Raw genomic sequence first — 16,332 nt, forward strand, 5'->3', positions numbered from 1 at the left:
CAATTTACAGCAAAAGACAGCAACAATCATAATGTCTAAATACATACTCCAATGCACATACCTTAAGAAACCACGGCATTGTTTCTCTCTTTTTGAGTAGTATTGCTAACTTACCCTAAAGTATGTTACCAACTAGACAAAGATATTTCTGACAAAACTACACTAAGACTATGAAAGAGAAAAAATTCCTACCAACATAACCTGAAGACCTATCATTTTTTTGCTAATTCAGTAATAGCAGTTAAAACAAAAGCGCCTTAAACTTAGATGCACTTGTGTCAATATAAAGACGCTTTACACTGAAATAGCTATTTAGCTTCCCAGAGAAGGCTGTACCAGTATAAAGCATTTTACACCAATATATCCAGCCTGTTCTTGAGATGCTTTCTTTCATTACGTTGTACTGCAAAAATGACAAAACTTCCTACTGCAGACAAGACCTTTGCTCCACTCCACATTAAGACCGCTGTTTATATAAGATGCTACCTAGTTTTAAGGTGGACTAACAAACGTGCATTCTTGTCCAGATTTGCTCAAACACCTCTTAATCATAGTCCAGCATGACAATGAGATGCCTGTACCTCTTAACTACTTTGATAAGCTTAAAAAACATTTCACTAACCCATTCAAACTCCTCACTGAAATGGCAGCCCACTCACTTCCACATAGCCACGACATCAGCCTCAAGGCAGATTTATTTCAGCATATTTACATTTGACAATAGCTAAATGAAGCTAACATTTAACACATCTAAAGTTAACAAAGTTAACACATGTAACCTATTTAAACAGTTGCTACATATATTTGAATGCATCTACATCAGATACCTCTATCAGTTTAAAGTAAAAGGTTGGTGTTACAGAAACCTGCTTGGACCACTATTATCCTGCAACAAAGTTAAGACTGATATAATAGTAGTCATCTTCACCCACTGTTACACAGCAACAATGGGTTTGTATTTATCTTTTTATTAGGAAAGTATTTTAATGATACTGATTCATCACGCACATGTTACAGTGCCATGCAGAAACAGAAGTCTTGAGCACACTGTAGTCTAAAAGCTGTCAGATGAAGTCTTTGGGGAAAAGTTTAATTTTTTTTTTTTTTTTTTTTTTTTTACACAATGCTTTCCTTCTTGCACCAAAATTTAGCAATGGCAGATTCTTCAACTTTCCCCAAAGCAGACAATTGTAAGAAATGCACTAAATAAATAAAAACTTAACTCCTTATTTACTAAATTCCATAGCAATGAATGTAAACCTTATATCAATTTTCAACATGCCTCTGTAATATAACAGTAAACTGTACCACAGATAACTTTCATCACTGCTTAAAATGCTCCAATTCTCAAACCCTGCTAATCATTCCCAAGACTTTATGTAACCTAAAATGCACATTTCAACTTTTTAGAAATCCCACCTTTTTTTTTATTAACAGAACTATACTTACGTATGTGAACAAACAGACGCATTAACATGTAACTCTATCAGCACTTCTTATGGAAAAATAAGTCTTCACTTTCTCTTTTTAATCTTAAAAATTATTCCTCAAGTAACTTTAGTTTCCCACATCACATGGCTTTTAAGAAAAATGGCCACTTACCAATAGTTCTTCTTGTTGCTGATGGTCAACTGAACAGATATACAGCTGCAGTGATTTTAATTTCAAAACACTTGAATGCACGGGGATTCGGAAAACTTCATTAAATATTAATGGAGTTTGGAATTCCAAAGCTCTAGAGCAGTAAGTGGTTGGTGTGCCTGACTCAAGTGGTGGTAAATAAACTCTCACATGACTGGGGACAGCAAAACAGACAAATAACACAATTCAGACAAAGAAAGCTATTTTACATTTCTCAAAATCAAGCTAAGCAAAAACATCAGTGTAACTTCTCCATTAAGAATCTGCTCTGGGATCTCCTTGTTACAGGAATTTATTTTGTACTCTTAACAGAGAAGAACTGCAAAGCTAATTTGGAAATGCTATCTTTTTTTAACTAAAACTAATTTTTTTTTTTTTTAACTTGGTGCTTAAGCAGAGGCACCAAGTGGCACTTGAGATGCCCTGAGGTATCCAAACCATCTACATGGGGCTAGCAAATATGACACAGGATCTATGGGACAGATACAGCCTTCCCCTGAGCAGCAGCAGCTGGAGGCCAGGTGCTATGCTATGCTATTTCAAATGGAAACACATGCCTATGTTTAGGCAATTGAATTGCCCCATAAGTGTCACTAATCCATTTCTTCCTTCCACCCAGTAAGCATACCTTTTTTCCCCCCCTTAAGAAACTCAGCACAAAAGGATGGCAAAAGAAACCTGCAATCCTTGCATCCATCTGCCATCTTAATAAACAAATTTAAATATCTGATACCACCTCATTTGAGACTCCAAGCCAAAACAAAATCCACAACCATTTTAATCTGACAGAAGGCAGCAGAGCTACTTAGAGAAGTGTTTCTGTATCCTTCCTGTCCCAACTGCTTGTCCAGCCCTTGTAATATCATATATTTTGCCATACTTTCCCTTGTGCGAGCAAACAGTTTCACGCAACTGTGTAACTCTTATGCCACCACCAGGGAGGGGTTGACACTGACAGGAAAATAAATGGTTAGAGGACAATTGGAAGAGCTCACTATGGTGGAACTGCAGCACTGGAGCGTGGAGCATCAGTTAGGTAAACAGCTTCACATTCCGTAAAAAGGGAGCAATCCAACTCCTCTGCTCACTGCCTGCTGCAGGTAACCTCCCCCTCGCTGCCCCCAGCAACTGATTTCAATGAATGTACAGATGCACGGAGGAGTTCATTAAACTGGCTAAAAGCTTTTTCTGGTTTTGGTAAGATAAACTACTTTTTTGACCATACAAACCACTTGATTTACCCTGCAGCCATTCAATTTCTTGATTCCAGCCCAGGTAGTTAACAGAGAAGAATGTGGAACAGAACTGCCTTTTTGAGAGTCGTTTAGATGCCCGATTGCCTTGATGACAATGTCCAACAAACCCTCTGGAGTAACTTTTTTTCTTTGGTGACTCTACTTTGTTCAAATGATGCTTATTTCTTTTTCTAATCACAAGACAACATGGCTTAGTACCACTCAATACTCAAATTTTTTCCCCTATCGCGTGTTCCTTGCACTCACACTGAAAACAAAGCAAAAGTCCAACACTAACGCACTGACCTATAGAAAGAATTTCCACTAGAGGTTTGCAGGGTTAACAAGATCAAGCATTCTCAACAAAGATCAACTCATTCAGTGAGCTGTATGTCTATGTAACAACTCCCACAGAATGACTTATTTTACAATACAATGTTATCACACTTCCATTTTCCACAGTTTTCAAACAACCTCTCCCAGAGATAGAGATCAACAATTTTCACGTCAAATTTCTTTAAAATGTGTTTAAGATACATATCACTAGATAAAACAGTGTTTTATGGCAACATTGTCATTATTTAAAGAACATTTACTAGAATTAACTAAGCAATGTTCTACATAATGTGATATTGAATTTGAAAAAGTAGCACAGGCTGCCAGAGGTTAAAAAATTCAATTGTTTGTACTGATTCTCAGCTAGTATTTGTCTTGGGAAGGTGTTTCACAGATATTCAAGGAGAGCTATAATGGCCACAAAAGTCTGCAGATGTCCTGGTTGGGTTTGTTGTTGCTGTTTCTGTGTTGGTTTGGGAGTTTTATTTGTTTTGTTTTGTTTGTTCGTTTGTTTAAGATAAAGGGCAAGGTATCTCTTTTACTGATTAATATAGATGCTGCGTAGGAATTTGAGAAAATTACACTAAGCTTATTCTGGGATGCATCACAGATAAGCTGTAGAGAAGTTGTACAGGAAATAATATTTCTCAAATACTGCAAATAATGTAGACAGCTTTTTGGCCAGAAGGCATGGGATGATGGAAGCATGACTTCAATGTTTTTGAACAAATTTTCTTGTGCATAATAAACATGGAAGAACATGGGTCATTAGAGACTACGCTTGTTACCTGACCATTATGACAGAGGTTCTATAAAAGGGACAGTTTGTGTCCATAAAATTAACCCTTTCCTCATGTAAACTAAGACACACCATCTTCTCCATAAATGGCTTAATTTTGCATGAAAGCAAACAAATCTATGGTATTTACGACTGTGGCACAAAACAAGCAATGATCAGGTTTTGGGTGGAATTTAAGCTTACATTTTGCAGTTTTCTTTAACAACTAGACTACTAAAGTTCTTCAGCTGTAATACGTGGACTAACAGACATTCGCTTCCACTGTCATGCCTGGAAAATAAATTTCATGTGTTAGTCACCAAGCATCAATACTTTGCTTAAGAGATAGAGATGAAAGACTAGAAAGATTTAAGGAATGTAAAAGTAAATTTTGCTGTTAAGCAAATCTCTTACACAAATCAATTTGAATCAAAAGCAATTAGAGATAGCACACTGATAACAGAACATTATTAATAATATTAGCTATAGTAACAAAGTTATCAGAACTAAGAGAATTAAACATTATTCTGTTTGAAAAGAATAACATTCCTTACTGTGACTCTTGGTGGTGAATAGGTTTTCTAAAATACATTCCTTGGTTTAAACAGTTACACAATACACGTGTGTGTGTGCGTGCATGTGTAACAACATATCATTTACATTAGACAAATGAGTCTGCATTATTTTCATGGGTTAATGAAAAGAAACAAAAAAAAATTATACGCTTTCACATCAGCATGAATTCTGATATGGAACTACAAGCCTGTTGAGATTTGAAAACTCCCAAGCTTGGGAATTAATTTTCCAAGGGGTAGGGATGATTCGGGGGGGCTGTCATACAACACCCTGCCTTGCACTGCTATAGCCTGCCCTTCCTCATGCTACTCCCGCTACCAACAATAGCATGCCCTAAGCACAGGATTTCAAAGCTGTATTTGGGAACCGTATTTGTGTCTCTTCACCTGTGACTTTCCTTGGTAATCCTCCTTTATTTGGCACAAAAAGATCTCGCTCACAGAGACACATCCCTATATCCATACTCACACTAATGGCCCAGACAATGAAAATAAATGCTACTGAAAGAAGTAATGAAGGCCATTCTATCAGCTAGCATTGAAAGGACACTGAACGAACTGTGGTTAAGGCACATCCCCAACACAAAGTGGCATATGACTGACTAATCTGTACGTCCACTGAACTTTGGCTGTCAGTTCAGAAACTTCTTAAAACTATCCACTGCAAGTTCAGTTTATTAAAAAGTTAAAAACCAAGAAAAGTAGTGAGCAGTTCCTGCTGAGTTGACAGGGAGAAAGAGAAGTAACTACTCACAGAAATCCAACATGTATTTGCGGTTCTTCATTACTGGCAGCATCACTATAAACAGACTCTTCCAGATCTTCATTCCTGCAGGAACAGAAAGTACTGTAAACTACATACTGACCTAAGCTGTTACAACATAATGAAATGAACATTTATTTTGTGATTTGTGGATATAAGCAATTGTTTGGTAATACAGGAGGGACTGGTAATATAGAAAGAACTGAGATATCTATTTTAAAACATACAGAAGTAGTAATTCACAATTTTAAAAATTGAGGTTTTAGAATACCTCTTTCAAGATATTTAGGTTATTTTAATATTTATTCAGTCTTCCGTTTCTCTTTAGTATCCTCAAAACCTTATCTTCTTCCCAGTTATTGTTTATTGTGTTAAATAATTGTATAAAGTAACACGTCTTTATCCACCCTTCGATCACTTGGTCAACCTGTACATTTTTCGATTTTCAGCAGTGCATGTATTTCTCCCTTGCAGTTATACTTCTATCACGTGCTGCTCAGAATTGTAAGTCACACTGTATAATTTTGTTTTGTTATAGATGGTTAAAATAAAATTATTGATTTATGACTAATAAGCTGAGGAAACTATCTTTCAAGGGAGAAATATACGGTATTTTAAGAGACAATAAAGCAAAATGAGTTGGCACTTGTGAAGATGACAGTGGAACTGCACGTAAAAAGCTTCTTTCCTTTAAAACATGCAACCTAATATTTTTATGTTACTAAGAATTAGCTATTTTGAAAGCATATTCAGAAATTTACAATGAATTATTTTGGACTGTGTGGAAGAACAGGAATATTTCCAGCTTACTATGCATTTATACACCTGACCTTTTGCTTAAAGCTTCAAACACGCCACTGTCACTAGCCAGTGAATGATCTGAGAGACATGCTGAAACTCGCCTGGCTCTCCTCTCCGATCTTCTACCACTGTCTCCTCGCAGAGTTACAGCTGTCATGGAGAAAAAAGTGAAGACAACATCAGCTCAAGGCAATCTCTTAAAAACTAAACAAGAACATTTAATTTATCAAAACTAGCAGCAAAATGGCACAAACACAGTTCATTGCTTTTTCACCTAAGTTAAAAACCTCGAATACAACTGACCGGAGATTTTCTGTGGTAGAATTAAGGAAGGAAATTTGTGGCTAACTTCTCTCCAACAAGACTAAGTATAAACAAATTGCATTGTTATTAAATGCTTTTCTGGTAGAATAACCCCTCCTGGAGGAAGACCTACATTAATTCAACATAGGTACACATGATATCCTAAACTTTTAAGATTTACCTACTGAATATACAATAGGTTGAAAACAAACACAGAGACTAATTCTTTTAAGAAGTTATCAGAAAACACAATGTGAGGTTTTGTTCTCATTTGTTTCCTAATATGAAGTCTCAAAGCATACTGTTTATACCACCGCATAATAGCAGCTTTTATTTACAGTCTGAGAGGCATTATCAAAAAGAACCAGTGCTTTCCAACTCACTCAGATCACTGTTTTTTCAAATTTTTGGTGAATGACTTTGAAAGCTGACTGGGGGAGGAGGAAGCAATATTCAATCCCCTCTTCCATCCTTCCCCGAGTCACCAGCAACACCATAAATAGCGACTCAGCAATCAGTTTCCTGTTTTAAGTGTATCAACAAAAATGATGTTATACATCAGGTTTTGCACAGGCAAGTGGGTACAGCAGCTACCAATCCTTTAAAGTACATGCACAAGCGGTGATGCTCAAGAATTTCATAGGTAAGGTTTCAACACTTCAATGATAGCTAACTTGAGGTTGCTTTCTTTCAAGTCCTAGAGAGAACCATTAAACAGACTTCTTCACTGCAGTAAAGAACTTCTACCAACTTTCCTCTCTTTTGCTTAAGGCTCAACGCTTGTCCTCTAAGCAGAAAAGCAATGGCAAAGAGATGCCACTTCAAAAGTGGGGAAAGCATCTTATTTGCTTCTACTCATGCTCAGAAACTTAAGACAGCATGGAAGCATTCACAGTTTCAGCAGACAGCATTTGGAATGACAGTAGCATTGTGCACATCGCATGGGAGACAAGCACCAGCTGACATTTACAGCTTACCGCCCCCAACTAAGGACAAAACGTGTCTTACTCCAAGTAACAACTTGTTGAGTACCTCTGTAACGCATTATCTTAAGGCATCAAAAAGAAAATACTGGTACCTAATCAGTAAGTTTCCTTCAACGGAATGCCAGCCCATGGCTTGAGCTCCACCTGCAGAGCCCAGCCGAGGTACAGACTACGGACAGTGAGCCACCCCCCTGCATGGGACCCATCTTGCCTCCCACCCAAGCACCACCAGGACAGGACATCAGGACTTGAAGCTTGATAAAAGTCCCCCAAATTAACACAACCACATCACTGCTGTCAACAGAAGAGTTTGGCTACGGTTAGCTTTAACCCACTGTGGGACTGGCAGACAAGATGCACTGAGCCCAGCAGTCCTGCACCGGCCCAAGGTACATTCCTATTATCAGGCCACAAACAGCACAAAATCTCAAAAGCCGTTCCAAAAATCACAGGGTCCTGTTTGGAGGTAAAATTCCCATATATCAGCAGAGCCAGTTCTCTGTCCTTTTGGATCTGTAAGCAGCCCTGTGAACCTCCCCTCCGAATTCAATGAAGGATTTGGTCATCTTCAGCTATGCAGGAATTTTATCTGCTGACCAGGAACAGCCCAATTTGCATTTGTCTCTGTACCTGGAGAAAGAACCACCCTTCCCCCCGACCTCCAATTACAGCATCCCACCCTTAGTGTACACCACACACCACGCACTGTAACTCATGTCATCCTTCCCACAAATGAGAGCCAAGTTCAAGCTAGCTCACAGAAAGCAAAGAAACTGTATTTGAACCACGCTCTCCTCCATATCACTTGTACAAAGTGGTGGGTTTGTTTCCTTGGTTGTTTGGGTTTTTTCCTTCTTTTTTTTTTTTTAAAGAACTTTTCATTTGGTGAGTCCACCTCAAGTTCTGTCACTGATATTTATGCAGAATCAAAACTAGCACTCTGTAGAGATACCTTTTAATATGAAAGTTTTGCAATAATTTTACATCATTGGAAAGAAGCTGAACTTCACAAAAGTGTATAAATTTTGTATGAAAGTGCTTCTGTAATTTCTGTACTAATTTCAGCAAGTTACACTGGATGGCTTCTTTTTTCAATAAGCCTTTGGCTCACCCCTCTATGTGAACACTTTGTATAGATGTAGCGGATGAAGGACCTCACAGGCTCTCTCCTTTGGAGGTTCATGTTCCCAATTTGTCTGGAAGGAAAAATTGGTCTGAAGCACCAATATAATGTCATGAAAAACTGACATGTTACAACAATGCTGTAACTTGACGATGATTTGCTCGCTGCCTGCAGGCCACAGAAGCATTCAGTAACATCTGGACAACCCCAGTGAATTTGGGAGAGATGCAAACACCAAAACATGCCCTTGACTAGGGAAAAAAAAAAAAGTCAGCAGGAAAAATTGGTCAAGAAGAAAGAAACATCAGATTTTGATTTAAACAGAACAAGGTTTAGGACAGGTTACAGACCTTCCAATGCTGGAAGCTATAGAATTGTTTAAAAATGAAGTTTCTAAGATAGACAATTACCTTTCATTTTCTTATTTAAATAACATCATCAGTGAACTATATATGTGAATTTCCAGAACTACTGGGTGCCAAAGCTTGAGAAACATAAGACAGCCCTGATTAAAAGAACGTTCTCAGGTGTCATTAGTTGAAAAAGTGAACTTCAAAGGAAATTTGTGTTTCCAATATTTCATTAACTAAAAAATACATAAATATGTCTAAAGCATGTTTTACAAACTTAGGGGACTACAAATACCGCACGTCAGCTCAAAATGCACTAATAAAGGAGTCAAACACTCTCATAAAAACTAAATCAGAGACACAAACAGACCTTACCTACCATGATGCTGTCAGGCATTACTATGATATAATAAAGCTGAAGCTCGCAGAACACTTTTTCCAGGAATTTAACTACAGCCATGAATATATTGTTTAGTTGACATCGCAAAAAATTAAGTATGCTATAACGATTAAACAGATACAGCACAATAACAAACAAAACCAAATGTAGCAAAATCTCCTGTTTCTTCACATGCAACTCAAAAAAACCCCCCAAAACCAAAAAACAAAACAACCAACACTTCACACAGAAAAACACACTGGGAATTACAGGCAAAAACAGCACAGTAAGTAATTTCAGGTTCACTTACAGTGAATTTTTCTGTTGTGCCGCATGAGAAACAAGACAAAATGAAAAGCACACAATGATAAATCATCTTTTAGATCTGTGACAGTATTTTACAAACAAGAGATTATTTAGGCATTAAAGGAAACTTAGCACTTGAAATATTATTTTAGGATAGAGAGGAAGAGATAGTGAGGATATTAAAGCCCAGTATTTTATTAATATGTTTCCTCCCACTCCCAGCTTCATAAATACGATGGATTTAACCTCTCAGGCATATTCCCTCCATTCATACATGCTAACATATTTCACAGTATGTCCCAGAGACAGATGCAGAACAATAAAACAGCACGTCAGCAACTGAACATCAAAACTGCAGTTCCTGAAGAACTTGAACTTGCTCAGGTGCTGTGTCAGTGCAAAGTATGTGCAGTTTATTCAGTGTTAACCTCCCCGATCCCCAGAATTTGCAAAAATTACCTCATGTTTTGTCTAGTGAAGGAACAGGCAAAAGACCTTTAAGATTTGTCCAAGCTGAGACTTACTGGTTTTCCAGCGTCGCGTTATGCTACCAGACCATTGGGTGGCAGCAGCAAAGCACACCGCATAGTACCTTAGTGAAAACCAAAACCCCCCAATGTCTGCGGGTTCCCAAGCTGGGATACATGAGTTTGATGCTCCATCGAATTCTTCAAGAAAAGGGTACAAAACCAAAATAATTTCGAAACTTCCAACTGCTACTTGAAAACTGCATTACTAGCTGGTGGGTTTGCGAGTGTGGAGCTCAACATAGTCATGACTCCAGACAGAAATCAGAAAAGTTAAACCAATTCTCCTTAAGCAATTATTTTCAAATTAAAATATTAAAAAAAAAAAAAAAAAAAAAAAAAAAGACAGCCTGGCTACCTTTTAACCATACATTCTTCCTCAAAAAGCAACACGAAGCACTCTATTGTACACAGAGAAAAGTTGTAACCCCTGTCCTAGGAGCTGGAGCTGGACACTGCAGCAGTGACAGCAGGTAGCACAGGCATGTTCTGCCAGAGGTTTTCAGAGAAATGTGAATATGTAGAAACGTGACAGAGGAAGGAGAAAAGGAAAACTAAAGCAGGAACTTGACCCTCATCCTATTGCTCCCTAGGCCCTCAGACCAGGCCTTCACTTCTAGGAAACACGTACAAGCTATAAATGAACTACTAACATAGTTTCACTTACCACAATGGGTGAAGACAGGCTGTGGTCTGATCTGAGGTTTAAAGAAAGCCTCAGGAAGCCTCTTCATGGCACTAATTTAAGCACAGGCTTACATGCTGGTCTCTGGAATTCTGTTTATTTTGGTCTGAAAGCTGCAATACGGGCACTAGAAATGTTTACATCTAGTAAATGTAAATTCTGCAGCAGTATCTTCTGGCAATGCTAGCTGTGTTAAGGAAAGTAGGTGAGTCTAGACTCAAATGTTGTTTGAGCAATACAGGCTTTTCAGCACAGTAGTGACATTTTCTTTTTAAAAATAAAAAGCTGAAAGCGTTTCCTTAGGTACTGTCAATGTTCCTCCTCATTATCACTTGACAACTAAGATTTTGGTAGGATAATATGATACATTCTCTGGTTATATTTCACATTATTCGTGATGTCCTAAGTTCTGAATGCAACATTCTATGCAACTGCCAACACAGAATTCTGGATACAGAAATAGGATGGGAATTAGAAGCGTTAATATTAAATTCTATACTAAAAATATTCTCTAAAAGCCCTTCTCTACTTGTATGGTTTTATTAGAAATATGAGCAACCAACAAACAAAAACATGATCATGAAGGAATACTCTTTTTCATTTTAACAGCAGTTCATTTGATTGATTAAAACAGGAGAGGAAATTTCTCATGTGCCTGTACGCTTGGGTTTTTAAATCTCTTTTGGTTTTTAAAAAGGTTTTGTTTCCTCTTTTGATGTCTCTAATTTATGTTTCTCTACTGTAGTGCCTCAGGAGCTTCCACCAATGCAAGCTAAAGAAAGTCCATCAACTTCACAGTCAAGCAGGAGAAGAAAACTCAACAGTACATGTGCCGTGGTAACCGCACACATCACTCCTCTGCGATCACAGAGCACAGGTTCTGAGACAACATCTTAACTTCTTGCACAGCCCCTACAAAAGATGCTCCTTGGCTGATGAAGACTCTCAGCACAGCGCACCATGAACTCCTGACCACCACGCTGCTGTGGCTTCTGCTCCACTGCAGAACTTGGACATGGGAACATGGTCTGGGGTACGTACGAATTCAGCGTAGAGTCAGCCAACCTTCAAGCACTGTCGGCAGCATCACCTTGTGCCTGGTTTTGTGTTTGGGGTTTTTGGGGGGAGTTGGTTTGGGTTTTTTTTCCCCTATCTCCCCCAGGTTTGTGTTGCTTTAAATTATCAGAATAATGGCAATATGGCACAATTCGGGGCCTCAGAAGTAACTAAACCATGCTTTTTTTTTTTTTTTTACTAATTCCCAATCCAAGACCAAAATATTTATTCCTTGATGTGCTACACTCCAAAAAAAGTCCATATTCCATTCCCTTTCTTCCACCCAATTCACCACTATTTTAAGATCTATTTACAAGGATTTTTCTCTGTTCTTTCACCTCGTTGCCCTAAATCTAAAGTTTCGGGTTCAGAGGTTTTTTTTGGTTGGTTGGTTGGGTTTTTTAACAGCTAACATCTACCATGTAATTTTTAACTGATGGAAGTAAAATAAGTCAAACTGAGGAACAATCTCTACTGTGCTAGTATGCTTAGGTCTGCGTGACATTTTCTATGATAATGTGACAAAATAGTAACGTTCAGAAACTCACCTCCACCAGTTTGGACAGCAGTCAGCTGTGGTCCCATTTCTCGCAGCCCTTCATTGTCCACAGGATAGGAGGACGTCTGAGATGAGCTCGTTCCTTGTGTATCATCATCACCCAACACTGTGGTCTGAGCCCTGAGTATTTCCAGGGCTCCTATGCTTGCCATCTCCTCAAAACCTTCTGACATCTGAGCCAAGGGAGAATCTCGAGATGCAGAGAGAAATGGGGTGTCCAGAGGCGAGCTTGGAGGGGACAATGATGACAAGGAGGACCGTGATGACAGGGACGCCAGGGACTGTGGGGTATCCAGAGACCTCCGCTGTTTATTGAAATTTGAGTGTCCAATGGGATCAGCGTATGGCACATCCTTTGTGAGAGACTCGAAGGGAATTATGTCAAAGCGTAAATGCTGCCCGTAGTCTGTAACGCTGTCTGATTTGTCGTACTGCGGAAGGCCATAGATGTCCGTAAAGCTGACCGAGCTGAGGGAGCCTCTGCTGGAGGCCAAGGATCCTCGACTGGAGGCCAGGGATCCTCTGCTGCTGCCAGAGGACATTGTGAGGGTGCTAGCTGACAGACTACAGCAGGCAGAGGAAGAGAAAGCAAAAAAGGCCCTTTCAAACATAATCAGAAACACCAGCACAGGCCTAAAAACATCAATACAGATTACACAAGCAATTTTGCCTGTATTCAGTACAATGACAAGGAGAGATGATTTGGCATTTTAAGGCCTAGCTCACGTCTTTCGCCCTGATCTCAAGCACAACCATGACTGGAACAGCGCAGGTGACAACCAAATCCAGAACAAGTGCCTGAAGACAAACGGTCCAACAGGACAAGCCTACTCTTTCCTCCAAAGCGTAAGCAGCCATAATTTGGTAGAAAAGAGGCCAGAGCAGGATCTGGATCAGTAGACTCAATGTAAAGCCAGGAAGGGTAGATTACCGTGATCCATCTTGAATTTACATTAATGATGGGTCATAAACATACCAGAGAAAAGAAGTGCGAGGGGATTTGGTAAAGTCCTAACAAACTGCTGTGTAAGCCTCATCCTCACAAGTTTTTCTGGTATAAAATAAAAAAGACTTTAGGATGAATCCTATTCCAGTTCCTCTTGCCACTTTCAGACAGTTAAGGAGAGAAGAATATAAGTGACGGAGAGAGATGAAGTGAGACACAGCAGGAACTGAGCTTTTCACATTGACATCGTGTTGAGCTGAGGAATCCCCAAGAGCTGCATCTAAAAAGGCAGCTGCCAGTGTGAATATGCAAAACATTTGGGGCTTCTGTGTGGGTCTTAGCACATTCTTGTATTTAAATGGCAAAATTTTGTCATCTCACCAGAGGTCAAAACCCCATCCTTTGCAGAAGGTATCAAAATTTTAAAACCTCACAGAACTTAAAAGAATGTTATCATCAAATTAGTAAAACGGTAACAATATTACAATGTGTTTTAAGTATGTATCTTTGGAAAATAAGATAACATACAAAATTCCCAAATACACTTAATAATCTAGCTCACATAGCCATCACTAATACTATTTATAAAACTCCATCCAAATCATCACATTCCATAGACCAAACTGTATAAATTTAGTAAAAAATTAATTTACTTGGCACACATACATACAAGTATTAAAAGGCAAACTTGATAGACTATTAATATTCTTCTCTGCTGCAGTTAAACTTCAAAACCTGCTGGTTTTACTTAACTCACCTTTTTAACTGGGAGTGTAAATATGAGGTTAAACGTGTAGCTTCTTCTAGTTGCATAAGCAAACAATTTCTCTTTTCCTGTAACAGTATCCTATAATTAAACAGATACATATTACTATTTTTCTTCATTACAGTAGTGCTTAAGAAGTGCTAGGAGCTTTCCAAGTACAGAAAAATATTACTGCGTTGCAGTTTGGAATATAAAAAGAAGTTTCACTGTTTAATGAGAAGTTTTAATTTACACAGCTCATACGCAGCGATGGTAGTTCCAGCAAGAACACAAGAACCAAGACTCCAGCAGAATTCCCAGACAAGAGAAGTAATTGAGGTACAGTGTAAGAGTCATGATGTTGAAAATACATTACAGCAATTAGCAAAGTCAGAAAAAGTCCTAGGTAAAAACATCAGGCTCTACAAGATTTTTATTTTTTTTTTTCCCCTTGCATCAACCTGACTGTGTCAGTAAAATACAGAGAACTACTAGGACTTTCATCACCTTGGCAGGAAAAAAACATTCCAAATAGCCCTACTATCCAAGCTAACTAGTGTCAAATTTCAAAGGTAAAAAGAAAAATTTTTGGAGGACTTCTGTTAAGCAGTAACCATAAACCTCAACTTTAAGCTCTAATTCTAGGTGTTTCAAGCACATTTATATATCGTTATATTTAAGCAGGTGATACAGCATTTTGAATACTAAGCTATGACAAAAATCTCTCGCTGCGACTTATTTTTTTTCCCATTCTAATAACAAGCAGCTGAATTACTCAGTACCACTGCCACAACACAAAGGAAATGTACCTGTAATGCTGTCGGTCTCATACACCTGTAAGGTATCTTAAATTTTGTGTTTTGAGATTATAAAAACTGCAAAGAATAAGTTTTATCTATTGATATCACATTTATTCTTTTCCTGAATCTAGAATTATAAGTATTTCTGGTATATTGTTTTTCTAAGCTCAATCACTGAACTTCAAAATAAAATCAGGGTGTAATCTGTTTTGAGTTGTACATTTTTATGTCCAGGGAAGTTACTGCTCCAGCCCTACATTCATAAGTTGGCTGGAAATTGGGATTCTGACAGACAGTTTGGAGAAAGCAGATTAAACTTATTTGAGTGCTTCAGACCTTCGTCAACTGCAAAGACAGTTGTTTGAATTCAACATGTTAGTGGGCAGGATAAAAAAAATTAAAAAATCCAACAACAAAAAGGGAGTCCTCCTGGATAAAACAAAATGGCAGCATTAGTTTCAATGAATTTTGGATAGTTAAGATGTGAAAAAAATATGTCTTTGTTAGCAGGAAAAAAAAAAAAAAAAAATCTCAACCTTTTTGGCATCCCAACTTCATCCATTCATATGCTGGCAAGGGGCTGTAGTGCTACACTCCAGCAACCCACCACCCTCCGGGGAGGCTCCCTTCATCGCAATCGCACCGAAGCATAAGCAACGCCAAAGCTTTTCTCCCGCTTCTGTGGTCCCCAGACCAGGTTAACCAAGTGGTATGAGGAAGGCTACAGCTTGGCTGTGCAAACTTCCATGATAAAGACACTGCATGCAGGAACCAAAAGACGATGACAAATGGATCCAAGAAACTTAACTGACTCAAAAGCTTGCAGGGCAGAGAAGAGGTATCCATACCATCTTTAAAAAACAAATTTAGGAACCTACACTCCACAGTCATCAATGCCGTAAGGTAGGTACCTGTGCTAAAGGGCAAGAGATGACTCCAACTAAGGCTGCCAGCTAATCTTTGGGAAAAAAAAAAACAAAACAAAAACCAACACAAAAACCAAACAGAAACATCCTCCCCCAAACAAACAAAAAAACCCCCACCTCTGTCACACAGATTTTAAGTTAACTCAGTGCCTTTAAAACTCAGTTACAGAAAGAACTGGTAATTATTTAAAGAGGAAACTTCTTTGTATTTCAGGATTAGGAGAAAGTGGAAATAGACAAGCAGAACTAGCAATGTTTTTGGTTATTCCTGAGCCTAAAACAAACAAACAAATGAACCAGGGCTACTAATAGTTAAGCTTTCCTCCAATTTGTTATACAAAAATAGAGTGCCCTTCAATATTATTCTAACTTCTACTCAACTTTTTGCTAGCATTTGAAATATCAAGTATCACATTGGAACGCTGATTTCCACAGCATGAGCTACATGGAAAAACAGCTTGGCCTTCTTGCCAACATAGTATGCACTACCTAACAGGAGAGCCCAAAAACAA

General features: G+C 38.4%; 1 protein-coding gene across 4 annotated transcripts in view; it reads right to left on the reverse strand.

The window, feature by feature from the left end:
* WWC3 (WWC family member 3) overlaps positions 1–16,332 on the reverse strand; it is a 103,836-nt gene that overhangs the window by 13,236 nt on the left and 74,268 nt on the right. For 3 of the 4 annotated variants that reach the window (XM_069770419.1, XM_069770416.1, XM_069770415.1), the window contains exons 10-15: positions 14,107–14,196; positions 12,393–12,967; positions 6,159–6,279; positions 5,320–5,394; positions 4,195–4,281; positions 1,603–1,795 (exon numbers count right to left, since the gene is read on the reverse strand). In XM_069770419.1, coding sequence (XP_069626520.1) covers positions 1,603–1,795; positions 4,195–4,281; positions 5,320–5,394; positions 6,159–6,279; positions 12,393–12,967; positions 14,107–14,196 — 1,141 coding nt within the window. The remainder of the gene's footprint in view (positions 1–1,602; positions 1,796–4,194; positions 4,282–5,319; positions 5,395–6,158; positions 6,280–12,392; positions 12,968–14,106; positions 14,197–16,332) is intronic. The other variant, XM_069770417.1, reaches the window with a different exon arrangement.

The sequence above is a fragment of the Haliaeetus albicilla genome, chromosome 25 (assembly GCF_947461875.1).
Source record: "Haliaeetus albicilla chromosome 25, bHalAlb1.1, whole genome shotgun sequence".
Lineage (NCBI taxonomy): Eukaryota > Metazoa > Chordata > Aves > Accipitriformes > Accipitridae > Haliaeetus > Haliaeetus albicilla.